General features: G+C 48.7%; 1 protein-coding gene across 1 annotated transcript in view; it reads left to right on the forward strand.

The window, feature by feature from the left end:
• WASHC4 (WASH complex subunit 4) overlaps positions 1–15,619 on the forward strand; it is a 160,339-nt gene that overhangs the window by 132,931 nt on the left and 11,789 nt on the right. Inside the window, exons 28-32 of the mRNA XM_075344739.1 lie at positions 1,512–1,598; positions 1,680–1,827; positions 4,869–4,965; positions 5,182–5,378; positions 12,486–12,585. Coding sequence (XP_075200854.1) covers positions 1,512–1,598; positions 1,680–1,827; positions 4,869–4,965; positions 5,182–5,378; positions 12,486–12,585 — 629 coding nt within the window. The remainder of the gene's footprint in view (positions 1–1,511; positions 1,599–1,679; positions 1,828–4,868; positions 4,966–5,181; positions 5,379–12,485; positions 12,586–15,619) is intronic.

Raw genomic sequence — 15,619 nt, forward strand, 5'->3', positions numbered from 1 at the left:
CCAAACTAAAGTCATTTCAAATGGCAACTTTCTAGCTTTAAGAAACACTAAGAAAAAAAATCATGAAAACATAATGTGCTAGCCAGTAACGGTTACTTTTCAAGACCAAACAGGGGGGAAAAATTATGGAATTACTCAATTCTGAGGAAAAAAATATGGAATCATGAAAAACAAAAGAACACTCCAATACATCACTAGTATTTTGTTGCCCACCTCTGGCTTTTAGAACAGCTTGTGGCCTCTGAGGCATGGATTTAATGAGTGACAAAGAGTACTCATCAATCTGGTTGCAACTTTCTCTGATTGCTGTTGCCAGATGAGCTTTGCAGGTTGGAACCTTGTCATGGACCATTTTCTTCAACTTCCACCAAAGATTTTCAATTGGATTGAGATCCGGACTGTTTGCAGGCCATGTCATTAACCTTATGTGTCTTCTTTCAAGGAATGTTTTCACAGTTTTTGCTCCATGGCAGGATGCATTATCATCTTGATAAATTATTTCATCATCCCCAAACATCCTTTCAATTGATGGGATAAGAAAAGTGTCCAAAATTTCAATGTACACTTGGGCATTTATTGAAGATGTAATGACAGCCATCTCCCCAGTGCCTTTACCTGACATGCAGCCCCCATATTATCAATGACTGTGGAAATTTGCATGTTCTCTTCAGGCAGTCATCTTTTTATTGTTTAGCTATGCTGTACGTAAATCCCATTTCCTTTAGGCGATTTATTTCAGTTCGGTCACAGACGTTGACTCCAGTTTCCTCCCATTCGTTCCTCATTTGTTTTGTTGTGCATTACCTTTTTTGGAGACATATTGCTTTAAGTTTCCTGTCTTGACGCTTTGATGTCTTCCTTGGTCTACCAGTATGTTTGCCTTTAACAACCTTCCCATGTTGTTTGTCTTTGGTCCAGATTTTGGACACAGCTGACTGTGAACAATTATCATCTTTTGCAACATTGCGTGATGATTTACCCTCTTTTAAGAGTTTGATAATCCTCTTCTTTGTTTTAATTGACATCTCTCGTGTTGGAGCCATGATTCATATCAGTCCACTTGGGCAACAGCTCTCCAAGGTGTGCTCACTCCTTTTTAGATGCAGACTAACGAGCAGGTCTTATTTGATGCAGGTGTTAGTTTTGGGAATGAAAATTTACCGTGTAATTCTATTATTTTTACCTCCTAATTGAGTGATTCCATAATTTTTCCCCTGTTTGGTCTTGATAACCGATACTAGCTAGCACATTGTTGTCAAGTTTTTTTTAGTGTTTCTTAAAGCTAGAAAGTTGATTTGAAATTACTTTAGTTTTGTGCCAGGTCTGTGATCTGGTTTTTTTTTTTTTTTTTTTTTTAAACAAAAGTAAACAACTAAATGAACATCTTCTGAGCCAGGTGATTCCATAGTTTTAGCCACATCCTCTACTTGGCTAGCTATGAAGAGTAGTAGGTTATTTTATTTTTAACTTTCATTCTTGTCTGCATGTATTTATTCTTGATTTTTACCTAGATTTGTACCAGACTTAGAAGACATAGTAAATTTTGAAGAATTGGTGAAAGAGGAGGATTTGTCAGAAGAAACTCTGAAGGCTGCAAGGTGACTTTTTAACATTTTAGCATTTGTTTGTAAAACAAGTGTAAACCTTACCTTGACAGTATATATTTTTTTTCTTTCCAGGCAGCTAGATTTTGTGCTCGGTGACCTAACCAGAAATTCAGCAGAGGGAACAGAATACTTCAAAATGTTGGTGGACGTATTTGCTCCTGAATTTCGCAGTGCAAAGAATATTCACCTCCGGAACTTCTACAGTATCGTCCCACCTTTGGTGTGTACGGCTCTGATTGGATCACCGTTGCTTTACCTGTTTCAGTTTTTAGTTATCTTGGTTATCTCTTATGCATAGATGTATGGATGAGTAGTTGTTTTTATTGTGAAGACCCTCATAACATTCTCTTTCCACCATATACAAAGTTAGCAAATCTTTTTCATTTTTTTTTGTTCCCAAATATGTGCAATGAAATAATTTCTCAACATGTCAAGGCTGACTTATATAACGCAAATGATGAAGTTGTTGAAACCAGTACCGTATTTTTCGCTTTATAAGACGCACCGGATTATAAGACGCACCCCCAAATTTGGTGAAGGAATAGAGAATTTTTTTTAATAAATGGGGTCCGTCTAATAATGCCAGTGTCTGTCTAACAAATCATATAGAGTATATGTCCCTCATAGCCCCCCATCCTAAAATTAGCCCCCTTAATCTGGATATGGCCACCTTATATTGAGTATAGCCCCCTTGGGCTGGCACACGTCCCCCAGTGATGCAACATGTCCCCTATGGCTGGCACACTGTCCCTATAGCTGGCACACACTGGCCCCCTGTGGCTGGCACACACTGGCCCCCTGTGGCTGGCACACACTGGCCCCCTGTGGCTGGCACACACGCTGCCCCCTGTGGCTGGCACACACGCTGCCCCCTGTGGCTGGCACACACGCTGCCCCCTGTGGCTGGCACACACGCTGCCCCCTGTGGCTGGCACACACGCTGCCCCATGCTGCTGCTTTTAGTAAAAATAAACTCTTTCCTTACCTTCTCCAGCGCTGTGCTCCCTCGTGTACCCCTCCTCGGGGTTGAGCTCCGGCCTCCTGCATTTCCTGGTTCACTCCAGCACTGTGCTCCCTCGTGTACCCCTCCTCGGGGTTGAGCTCCGGCCTCCTGCATTTCCTGGTTCACTCCAGCACTGTGCTCCCTCCTGTACCCCTCCTCAGGGTTGAGCTCCAGCCTCCTGCATTTCCTGGTTCACTCCAGCGCTGTGCTCCCTTGTGTACCCCTCCTCGGGGTTGAGCTCCGGCCTCCTGCATTTCCTGGTTCACTCCAGGGCTGTGCTCCCTTGTGTACCCCTCCTCGGGGTTGAGCTCCGGCCTCCTGCATTTCCTGGTTCACAGTCCCGGTCATGTGATCGGCACAGCAGTGTGTTATCTCTGTGTGCCTGATCAAAGTGGCAGGAGGGAGACTGGGCAGACATGCTGGAGGAGGTGAGTAAAGAGTTTATTATTTTACTATGGGTAGCAGCATGGGGGCCATAGCTAACACAGGGGGAGGGGGCATGTGTGATCAAAGGGAAGCACGGGCAGATATAATATGCGCAGCTCCCCCAGCCCATCGCCGCGGTGCAGTTTCAGCACCACGGGGGTGGACAGCGGCTGTGCATATTATATGAGCGGGTGCAGGAGATCAAACGCTGCCGCCCGCAGCTTCACAAGCCTATACCAGCCTCCACCAGCCCCCCCCACCACCGCTCCAGAGTGGACCCTGCAGTATATAATCCGTATATTCGGTTTATAAGACGCACCCCCTACTTTCCCCCAAAATTGACCGTTTCACCTGCGTAGATTGAGAAGAGACTCAATGGCTTTTTGTTCTGTGAGCGTCCACGTCAGTGACATAATATATATATATGCACCCACACACACTGACAGCTAAAACTTTCAATCAGGATCAGAGGGGAAAGGTTTACTGGCCAAATTTCAAGGTAGGGGTTTCCGAGAATGCATTAAAATGGCATCCCTGATATATTTCATACTGTAGCCCATCCTAGTCATGTGTTAGGACAGGCTGCAGACTGAAGACATATCTGTCGAGATCAGTGTCTCTATAACAAAAGCTGTATCACATATACTTCAGTCGGCGAACAGAAACACTGCTGTCATATGGCAAGAAATATATTTATTCCTCACTGAGCACAACAGGGGTTGTCTATGTTTTTGTTTTCCATTTGGGTGCCATCCGTCTCCGTGCACTGCTATAAAGCTGTCAAACTGACAGAGGTGGAGGAAGGTGGAGATCTTTGTCAAGCACAACATGGGTTAAAACGTATTTCTTCACATGTCTCAGCCGTGCTCCTTGTTGTGGAGTGGGTATGTGTGATACAGCTCGTCAGTTGAGACACACGTTTTGGAAGCTGTATGTTTTCAATAAGAAGCCCATCCTGATGTGACTAAGGCTATGTGCCCACGTGTGTGCGCTCTGAACCGCAGCGTAAAAGTCACTGCATGTCCGCTTTAGAGCGCAGCTGAAAAACTCCCGTTCTGAAACTTTGGTGACTGCAGAATTCGTGCGCTCTGGATGCTGCCTCTCCCTACAGACAGAATGGAAACCGCATGCAAAGCGCACGAAAGAAGTGACATGTTGCTTTTTAGAACGCAGCGATTTGGCAGCATGCAAATTGCTGCGTTCTAAAACGCAATGTGGGCATGGATTATGCACAATCTTCATAGATTGTGCAGGGGACACATGCAGTTACGCTGCAGTGCAATACGCAGCATAACTGCATGCAACTACGCAACGTGGGCACATAGCCTAAGATAGGCTGCACTTTGAATTATATCATGGACTCCATTTTATCTAATTCTTGGAGTACCCCTTTAAGTAAATATCAGCGGACCCTTACCGAGACTTTTATAATAGATTTTTTTTAACGTTTGCACTTGCATTCTTTTCATCTATGTAGTGATGTGAGATATTTGCTTACAGACTCCCTTTAAAGCTTGGATTTCACCTTTAGTGAACCCATTCTACAAGTATTCTGCTGTTTTTGTTTGGATTACATGGACTGTTATAAGGGAATGTCATGATAAAGGGGAAGGTTTGCAATTTGTTACCCCTTTGTCCCTTCAACCAGTTTAGCCACAGTAGAAAACGTAAAAAGAGAACCATCAGCTTTGGGTAGACTTGGCAGAACTAATTTTCTGTTTTTGGTTTTCTGTTTCTGCCTTTTTGACTATTAGGATAGTGGAATCTTGAAATGTATGAATAGTGCAAATTCTATAAAATGTTGTTTGCAACTTCTTCCTTTTTCTTCACAGACACTTAACTTTGTGGAGCATTCTATAAACTGCAAGGAAAAACTAAACAAGAAAAATAAAGTTGGTGCTGCTTTTACCGATGATGGGTTTGCGATGGGTAAGTTACTTACATCTTGTGTTCCTGATGTATGAAATGTCCCTGTTATGTGTGATATAGTAGGTGAGTGATGGTACACTCTGACCTTTTATACATTTCTATATCATTTGTCCACTACTAACTAACCTGGTTCTCTTAGTTTGGAAATATCATATGTACCCTCTCAGTATTATTGTAATGGTTTTTTTTACATATGTTCCTTATTTTTGCTCACAGGGGTTGCCTATATTCTAAAGTTACTAGATCAGTACCAAGAATTTGACTCCTTGCACTGGTTTCAGTCCGTAAGAGAAAAGTACATGAAGGAGAAAAGGGCAGTGTCCAAGCAGCAGAACGTGCAGTCCAATAACCAGGATGAGAAGCTGCTTCAGACAATGAACCTCACTCAGAAAAGGCTAGACATCTATCTGCAGGTGAAGAAGCTTTTATTTTTTGGGGCTTTTATATTTTTCTGATACTCATGGACAAACTACATTTTTCAACAGAAACTTATTACGGTTGGTAAACAAACTTTTCTTCATCGTTCCTTATGGGAGACCCAGACCATGGGTGTATAGCTTCTGCCTCCGGAGGACACACAAAGTACTACACTCAAACGTGTAGCTCCTCCCTCCTAGCATATACACCCCCTGGTAGCCAGTCCTAGCCAGTTTCAATGCTTTGTGTTCAGGAGGTCACACACACACATGCATTCTCTGATTTTTGATTTTTTGGATTTCAAAGATTTGGAAGAAAAGCGGGTCCAATCTGGACTCCCGGCATGTCCCTTCTCACCCCACTGTGTCGTCGGTGCTGTTAAGGTTGATTTTACAAGGCTGGAGCCTTCACATGCCGCGCTCCTTCACCATCCCCTGGGGCTCTGGCTTGAAGTGGGAGCCATCACGGTTCTCACTGCTTTGCAGGAGACCGGTCTCCGTCCGCAGCCCTTTTTCAGGATCCTGCCGGACGGAGCGTTTAACCCCCCCCCAGGGACCTGGCACCTGCGTCTCAAAAGCTAAGTATTGAGACGTTTTTACCACAGAAAGTGGTCTTTCCAGGGGTCCCTTGTACTTTATTTATTGGGGGGAGTGTGTTATATGACTGTGGTAACATTTCCGGCCGGTTCTCCAGTTTTCACTGGAGAACCGCGCCGATGGTGCCTGCACGCTGGCCGCATGTTTAAATCTAGACCCCGGCTTCGCCTGAGGCCTAGTTTCGGTTTCACTGCCCCTGCATGTTAGTCAGTGCAGAGGGACAGTGTGGCTCCGCCCAGCGGCTGTTCAGCACAGGGAACGGACACTCCTCACTGAGGAAAGATTCCCTCCCCTGTATACCTCATTTGCCCGCTCTCAGAGTAGGCCCCGCCCCCTCTCCTCGCTCCGGTCGCCATTTTCTCAGCGTTCTCAATGTCTGCATAGGCACAGAGATACCACATTGTGACAAATGGGGGCCTGGGCTGGGGGACTGGAGGGCACAGAAATGTATGTTAAACGGTCTGGCAAGCCACAACCTCCAGTTGTGCAGCTGCTTATATTCTCTGTTTATATACTCTGCTGGGGGTCATTCTGGAGATGCATTCCCTCACAGAGCCCCCACTTCTGCAGCATGTCTCACATCAGAGCAAGGCTGCAAGGCTGTTCTTAATATGCACTGCATGTAGACTCGTACTGCCTGTACTGAGCACATAAACACAGTGGTCCCTCAGCCTGGAGGCTCGTCAGTGGTCCCTCCAGCTGCTCCGGTGGTGCTGAGCATGCATTAGCCCCCTTCTCAGGGCGCTTCTGCTGCTACGGCTCGCTCAGCAAAGCTCTCAGAGGACTCTTCATCTGGTCTCAGACCCCGTCCTCCTAAAATGGAGACGCAGGGTCCCCTGTCCTTCCCCGTCCCGCAGCTCTGATTCACGAGCTGACTCACTGGACGAGGAGGATGTCTTTACTGGGGGCTCGGACGCTACTTAATGTACCATTGATCTGTCCGAAGGTGATGCAGATGCTAATGATTTGATTGCGTCCATTATATTTGTACTGGACCTCAATCCGCCTGTATCAGGGGAGTATCCCCCTCTGGCAGAAAGGCATCAGTATACCTTAAAGAGAACAAGGAGTGTGTTCCTTAACCACTCCAGTTTTCAGCCCACTGTGACCAAGCCCAGAGCCTGTCCTGACAGACGCTCCCAAAGTGTGGTTTTGATGACTGTTTCCCCCTTCCACCAGAGGTGGTCAAGGAGTGGGCTCATTCACCAAGGGTGGTCCCTCCGGTGTCTAGTATTTCAGCCCGGATAGTTGTATCAGTGGCTGACGGCACCTCTCTAAGGATCCCACTGTACATTAATTCTGTACTGGACCTCAATCCGCCAGTATCAGAGGAGCAACCCTCTCTGGCAAAAAGGCACCAGTTTACCTTGCCTAAGAGAACAAGGAGTGTGTTCCTTAACCACTCCAGTTTTCAGGCCACTGTGACCAAGCCCAGGGTCTGCTCTGGCAAACGCTTCACAAAGCGTGGTTCTGATGACAGTTTTCCCCTTCCACCAGAGGTGGTCAAGGAGTGGGCTCATTCACCAAAGGTGGTCCCTCCGGTGTTTAGACTCTCAGCCCGGACGTTGTATCAGTGGCTGATGGCTCCTCACTTACGGCTTTGCTGTCCGCCAGGTTGTCCTTCTGGCCAAATCTGTATGGAGGCGGCAGGGGCCTCGTTCTCCCCAGCTTTTGCAGCAGTGCGGCTTTCAAAGCCATCTCTGCTTCTCTAGAGGAGATGCATTCCCTCACAGGGACTCTTTGCCCGAAATGATTGCCTTAACTTCCAGACTTCAGTCTTTTCATCCTATGCCATGTCTGCCATGCTGGAGACTCTCACCGCACTGCGGTGGCCTCTGCTAATTTCCTCGCTATCCGCAGGCTCCTGTGGCTTCGGAAGTGGAAGGCGGATGCTTCTAAAGAAGTTCCTTGCTGGGCTCCCTTTTGCTGGGACCAGACTATTCGGGAACAACTGGATGAAATTATTAAGGAAGCTCTTGGCGGGAAGAGTTTCTTCCATGCCACAAACCTAAACCAGGAAACCTGTCCAGGGCAGGAATCAGTCGAGGTTTCGTTCTTTTTGTTCCTCCATTTGATCGTTCTCTAAGCCCTCGGCCTCGTCCACTGGCTCAGCCAAGGATCGTAAACCCAAATGGCGCACGAGAAGACCGCAGGAGATGCTGCCACTAAGTCAGCCTCCTCCTGGCTATCTGGCCACGCCAGCAACATCCTTGGTCGGTGGCAGGCTCTCCCACTTGGCGACGTATGGTTTTAACACGTCTCCGATCAGTGGGTGCGAGATACCATCTCCCACGGCTACAGGATAGAATTCTATCCAGCCCGCCAAACAGATTTTTTTCTGTCAACTCCCCCCTGCTCCAAGGCCGCCGCCTTCTCACAGGCTGTGGCATTCTTGCAGGCCACTGGAGTAATTGTACCGGTTCCCGACTGGGAACGGTTCTGAGATTTCTGCTTAAATCTATTCCTAGTACCCGAAGAGGGCGGTGCCTTCCGACCTGGATCTCAAGCTTCTCAAGCATGTTCAGGTGCGGCAGTTTCGCATAGAGTCTCTGCGATCAATCAATGACCCAAGGAGATTCCCTAGCATCCATCGACATCAGAGATGCCTATCTGCATGTGCCAATCGCAGTTTCACACCAGCGTTGGCTACGTTTTGCAATCAGAGTGGTCCAATTCGTGGCTCTTCCCTTGGGGTTAGCCACGGCCCCTCGAGTATTCTCAAGGTCGGGGCAGCTGTGATTGCGGTCCTGCACCTCTAGGGGTTGGCAGTGATCCTTTTGTCCTGGACAGCCTTCTAGTCTGGGGTTCATCCAGTGCAGACTGTTAGCGGAGTGCCTCGCTCACTCTCGCCAATCTAACCAATTCGGGTGGTTTGTTATTCTATCCAAGTCCACTCTGACTTCGACCCAGAAGTTCACATACCCAGGGACGCAATTCGAGACTCTGTCGGCACTTGTGAAGCTGCCCTTAGTCAAACAGCAGTCCCTCTGGCTGGCGGTCGACGTCGTTCCATCAGGCACCTAATACAGGTGCTGGATCAGATGGTGGTGTCAATGGAAGCGATTCCCTTGCCCAGTTCCATCTGCGTCCTCTGCGGCTGGATATTTTCCGCTGTTGGAACAAGCGGACTTCCTCCTTCCACGGGGCGGTGGCTTCGCCACAGCCAGGGGTTCGTTTCAGTGGTGGCTTCGTCCCCTCTGTCTCAGGGACGCTCCTTCCTGGCTCCGTCCCGGGTGATCCTCACCAAGATGCTAGTCTATCCGGCTGGGGAGCAGTATATCTCCACCATGGAGCGCAGGGCACTTGGACTCTGTCCGAATCAGCCCTCTGGATCAATGTGCTGGAAATCAGAGCTGTGTTTCTAGCTCTATAAGCCTTTCACCATCTGTTGGCGGCCAGGCACATTTGAGTCCAGTCAGACAACGCTACAGCGTTTGCCTACATCAACCTCCAGGGCGGGACACTCAGCCGCCTGGCAATGTTGGAGGTTCATCGCATTCTTCAGTGGACGGAGGACTCCTAGTCCACCATATCCGCAGCCCACATCCCAGACGTGGAAAACTGGGAGGCAGATTGTCTCAGCCGTCAAACCGTGGCTCCACGATCCTCAGGTTTTTGCGGCAGACGCACTGGTTCAAGTTTGGTCCCAGCTTCGTCTGTCTTACGTGTTTCACCCTCTAGTTCTTGCCCAGAGTCCTGCGCAAGATCAGAAAGGAGGGCCGTCGGGTCATTCTCATTACTCCAGACTGACCCAGGCAAGCTTGGTACCCTGACCTGCTCCGTCTGTCCGTAGAGGTGCCATAGCATCTCCCGGACTGTCCAGACCTTCTCTCACGAGGTCCGTCCTTCCGCCAGAACCTGCGGCTCTCAGATTGACGGCGTGGCGTTTGAGTCATGGATCTTGACGACTTCTGGTATCCCTCCTGAAGTCATCACTATGACTCGAGCTCGGAAGTATCCTTTGGCCTTTTGGCCTTGACGACCCTCCTGTCCCTTCTACAGTCCGGTCTGCAGCTAGGACTATCCCTCAATTCCCTTAAGGGACAGGTCTCGGCTCTGTCAGTGTTGTGCCAGCGGCGTATCGCCCGGCTGGCCCAGGTGCGCTCCTTCATGCAGGGCGCATCTCACATCATTCCGCCTTACCGGCGGCCCTTGGAGCCCTGGGACCTTAATTCGGTCCTCACAGCTTCCGGAAACCCCCCTTTGAGCCTCTTAGGGAGGTTTCTTTGTTTAGTCTTTCACAGAAAGTGGTCTTTCTAGTGGCCATAACTTCCCTCAAGAGAGTCTCTGTTTTGGCTGCACTCTCTTCGGAGTCCTCCCTACATCAAGACAAGGTGGTTCTCCGTCCGACTCCGGACTTTCTCCCTAAGGTGGTTGCTGTTTCCACCTTAACCGGGGCATTTTCCCTGCCTTCCTTTTGTCCGGCTCCTGTTCATCACTTTGAAAGGGCGTTGCATACTCTGGATCTGGTGCGGGCGCTCCGGATCTATGTGTCTCGCACCGCTGTTCTTAGGCGGTGCACCTCTCTTTTCTGCTGACCTCTGGTCAGCGTAAGGGCCTTTCGGCATTTAAGCCGACCCTGGCTCGTTGGTTTAGGTCGGCCATTTCCGATACCTACCAGTGTACTCAAGTGCCTCTCCCGCCGGGGATCAAGGCACACTTGACCAGAGCTGTCGGTGCCTCTTAGGCTTTCAGGCCCAGGCTACGGCTCAGCAGGTCTGTCAGACTGCCACTTGGACTACTCTGCATACCTTTTCGAAGCACTACCAAGTGCATGCTCTTGCTTCGGCAGATGCGAGCTTGGGCAGACGCATCCTTCAGGCGGCTGTCGCCCATTTGTGAAGTAAGGTTTCGCCAACTTCTCAGTTTTTCTGTTTATTCCCACCCATGGACTGCTTTAGAACGTCCCATGGTCTGGGTCTCCCATAAGGAACGATGAAGAAAAAGAGAATTTTGTTACTTACCGTAAATTCTTTTTCTTATAGTTCCGACATGGGAGACCCAGCACCCTCCCTGTTGCCTGTTGGCAGGTTTCTTGTTCTGTGTGTTATCACCGGCTGTTGTTGTAGACAGAGGTTCCGGTTGTTCCGGGTTTTGCTCTGTCTCTACTTGTGGGTGGATGTCCTCCTTCAGCTTTTGCACTAAACTGGCTAGGACTGGCTACCAGGGGGTGTATATGCTCGGAGGGAGGAGCTACACTTTTTAGTGTAGTACTTTGTGTGTCCTCCGGAGGCAGAAGCTATACACCCATGGTCTGGGTCTCCCATGTCGGAACTATAAGAAAAAGAATTTACGGTAAGTAACAAAATTCTCTTTTTTATCTCTCATAGCAGGAGCCCAAATATCTAAAAGCTAAGTGCAGCAATTCTTGGTCAGCCTAAGCTTACTGTACAAGATTATTGGCATTGGCTGGACTACGTCTTGCACCTAAATCACTTTTGCTTGTAAAAGTGATCTTCAGTCCCTGTAATATTTTATGATTAAATATATGGCTAAATACATAAAGGGGTTATCCATTCTAAATCCATAAGTCTGCAGTCACTCTGTGTCACTCTGTGACTGCAGACCTGTGAATCCACACAACTCGCGCACTGTTTGCGGTGAGGATTCACCGGTTTCTGAGCCTGGAATGGCAGTCACTTGACCACAAGTATGTGATATGCAGACTCTGAGCCAGAATCTGACTAGATGAGCGCGACCTCGCTCAATACACTTCCTCACAAACCCCTTTAAATTGGTAGAATAGGAAAAATACTAGATGTTAGGGGTTACAGTAGAGGAGTGTACATGTATTCCTGGTGGCTTCTTCAGAGCTTCACAGGATGCTGCATTAGGGTAGCACACACGGCGAGTAATACGAAGCGAGTGAAATGCAATAAAAAAATCGCATTCCACTCGGACCAATATTACTCTATGGGGCATCTCCCATGAGCGATTTTTTTTTTTCTCAGCCCTAATCGAACCGAGAAAACAGTTGTAACGCAAGAGTAGTGCAATTCTCGCTTCAGCCGGCAACGGAGGAGAGAGGGAGATAAATCCCTCCATCCCCTCAACGCTGGCCCTCTCCTCTGCAGCGCCGGCCCTCCCCTCCCCTCTGCAGCTGTGGTCTGATCGCGCAATCGGACCACAGTCGCATGACACTTGGCTCCCTCTGTGCTGCGAGCGTGTGCCGAGTGTCATGCGAGCACTCTCACAAATCCCCGTGTGGCCTCAGACTTGTATGCTCAATCTGAAGCCATATTTAGTCTCCTGGAAACATTGTAGAGTCCAACACAAAGGCTTTTATGAATCTCTAACAGAAGGACATTTGTGTTATGCTGCCTGTCTCTGGATGAAATATAGACGTACGCAGTAAAGAACTTGTGCACCATTTGGACAGCTCTATCTTTTTTTTTTTTGTTTACAGTAGACCAAATATAAACCCACATGCTTTGAGCTTTGTTGCTTTCTTTATTGCATTACTCGTACAAATAATGACCCCTAATTGTACCTTCACTTTTTGTGTAGGAATTTGAGTTCCTTTACTTTTCGCTGAGCAGTGCAAGAATCTTCTTTAGAGCAGACAAAACCGCTGCAGAAGAAAGCTTGGAGAAGAAGGAAAAGGAAGGTCGGTATAACACAAGAACATATGTGGTACTATAGGCACAATCTATTTCAAGTAAATATATCAAAGCTTATCCTCCTGCCTATCTTCGGCTGTACTTTGAAAAAAATACACACACTTGAACAAACATGAGTGAGGGATACAAGTTCCTCCTTAAAGTGAACCGGTCGGGTAAAAGATGCACCCAGACCCATGAGCAGTTCTGGGTGCATATTGCTAATCCCTGCCTAACTGTCCCTGTATACACTAGCATAGATAAAGAGGTCTTTAGAAAAAGTATTTCTAAAGATCTTTTACCGTATGCTAATGAGCGAGGGTATTAGTCCCCTGGACGTTATATCCCCAGCCAGACGGCGTTTGAAGCCGGGTGTACTCGTTCTGGCTTCAAACTGAAGTAGTGCGCATGACCCAAACTCCGGGGTCATGCGTACTGAATCGAAATCCAGCGTCAGGCGGCGATGAGGTGAGTGAGATCATCCTGTGACGCTGCACATTCATTAGCATGTTAGCACGCCCACAGGGACGTACTAACATGCTAATGGGTGGCGACTGGCCAGGGAACTAACGCCCAGAGGACTAGTCCCAGCGCTCATTAGCATATGGTCAAAGCGCTTTAGAAATACTTTTTCTAAAGATCTCTTTATCTATGCTAGTGTACATAGGGGTATTAGAACCTTTACCCATTACACCTATAGGAGATTTTATGATTTCTTACTCTAAGTACATAAGCAATAATAAGGAGTTGATCTAATTTTACAGCTAAAACAGCTTCCACTCTCTCGGGAAGGCTTTCTTTTACAAGATATTGGAGTCTGTCTGATGGAATTTTTGGCCTGTCATTTTGAAAAGCATTTGTGTGGTCAGACATGGACACTGGATGAGAGGGACTTACTTGCCATGTCTGTTCTTGTTGTTCACAAAGGTGTTTGATGAGGTTGAGGTTGGAGCTTTGTGCAGACCAATTAAGTTCTTCCATACCACACTTCTTCAACTGTCTTTATGGATCTTGTGCAAAGGGGCACTGTTAAACCTAACTCAAACTGTTCTTACAAAGTTGAGTGCATACAATTATTCAAAATGTATCGGTATGTTGAAGCATTAAGATCTTTTCTTCGGCGCTCCATTGGGAGACCCAGACGATTGGGTGTATAGCTACTGCCTCCGGAGGCCACACAAAGCATTACACTAAAAAGTGTAAGGCCCCTCCCCTTCTGGCCATACACCCCCCGTGGGATCACGGGCTGCTCAGTTTTCAAGCTTTGTGCGAAGGAGGTCAGACATCCACGCATAGCTCCACTGTTTAGTCAGCAGTAGCTGCTGACTATATCGGATGGAAGAAAAGAGGGCCCATACTAAAGGGCCCCCAGCATGCTCCCTTCTCACCCCACTCTTGTTGGCGGTGTTGTTAAGGTTGAGGTACCCATTGCGGGTACGGAGGCTGGAGCCCACATGCTGTTTTCCTTCCCCATCCCCCTGAGGGCTCTGGTGAAGTGGGATCTTACCGGCCTCCAGGCTCTGAGGCCGGGCTCCATCCACAGACCCGGAGATCCTGCTGGATACGGAGCTGGGTACCGTCAGGGACAAGGCCCTGCAACATTCAGGTACTCTGTGTCCCCGTACAGACAGGCACAGACACACTCCAGCGTTGCTGGGTGTTCTAGTGCGCCGGGGACAGTAGCGCTGCGCGCTTGGGTTATACTCACTGCAGCTTAGCTGAGTGAGTTTATGTGTGGGGAACTACCGCGCCGGCCGCCCCCGGAGACTGCGGCGCGGCTGAGACTTGTAGTGCGCCGGGGACTTCGCGCCGACCGTGCCTTTACGACGGCAGCGCTGATAAATCTAGTCCCCGGCTTCTGCGGCCTAGTTACGTTTCGTTCCCGCCCCCAGCCCTGTCAGTCAGGGAAGGGGAGAGACGCTGTACAATAGTCAGCGCCGAGGGCTGGAGTCTTATTTACATACTCCAGCCCTCTCACTGGGCACAGTGGGACGCCAGTTTCCCGCTCGTTGTCTGCACACGCCCACGGCCCGCCCCTCTTCACAGGACGCCGGCAGCCATTCCTGCACGCAGTCTGAGCTGGAGAACGGACATAGCCCTGGGAGACCCAGACAGGGGATTCTGGCGACCACACACCCGCTGTTAAGCGGGCGGTAAGCAGCACCTAGGTGCTGACCCCACTAGTGCCACAGTGTTGTTTTGTGTACTTTTGTCTGTACCTATATATTGCACTGTACGGTCGCTTCTTGGCTTATACCCCTATATTGCTCTGAGGAGACAACAGCATGTCATCCGCAAAAAGCAAGGGTGCCAAGGCACAGGCTTTATATGCTGCCTGTACCGCATGTGGGGCTGATCTACCGGCAGGTTCCACTGACCCCCATTGTGTGCAATGTTCGGTCCCTGTGCCACTTCGTCAGCCGGAGTCTATGCTAGTAGTGGCCCAGGCAGAGACGCCTGTGAACCCTGCCCCGGTGACGGGGACAGAGTTTGCAGTTTTTGCTGATAAGATGTCTGTGACTATGACAAAAATTCTAGAAACTTTGCAGTCCAGGCCGGTCACTCAGACCATGGGCACTGTTGATTCAATGTTCCCCGGTCCCCCTCAGTTGGAACTAATTCGTGCTCCAAGGGGGTCCCAGGCATCACAGGCTGAAGGCTCTGACTCGGACGACAGTCCCAGGCAGCCTAAGCGAGCTCGCTGGGAGAGACCCTCGGCGTCATCACGCTGGTCAGGGTCTCAGCGAGAGGATTCTCTGTATGATGAGACAGAGCTAGGTGATCAGGAGTCTAATCCTGAGACCGCTCTCAACCTGGATACCCCTGATGGTGACGCCATGGTGAATGATCTTATAGCGGCCATCAATAGACTGCTGGATATTTCTCCTCCAGCGGAGGAGGCAGCAGCACAGCAGGAGAAATTCCATTTCAGGTATCCCAAGCGTAAATTGAGTACTTTTCTGGACCACTCTGACTTCAGAGAAGCAGTCCAGAAACACCATGCTTATCCAGATAAGCGTTTCTCCAAACGTCTTAAGGATA

Source organism: Anomaloglossus baeobatrachus, chromosome 4 (assembly GCF_048569485.1).
Source record: "Anomaloglossus baeobatrachus isolate aAnoBae1 chromosome 4, aAnoBae1.hap1, whole genome shotgun sequence".
NCBI lineage: Eukaryota > Metazoa > Chordata > Amphibia > Anura > Aromobatidae > Anomaloglossus > Anomaloglossus baeobatrachus.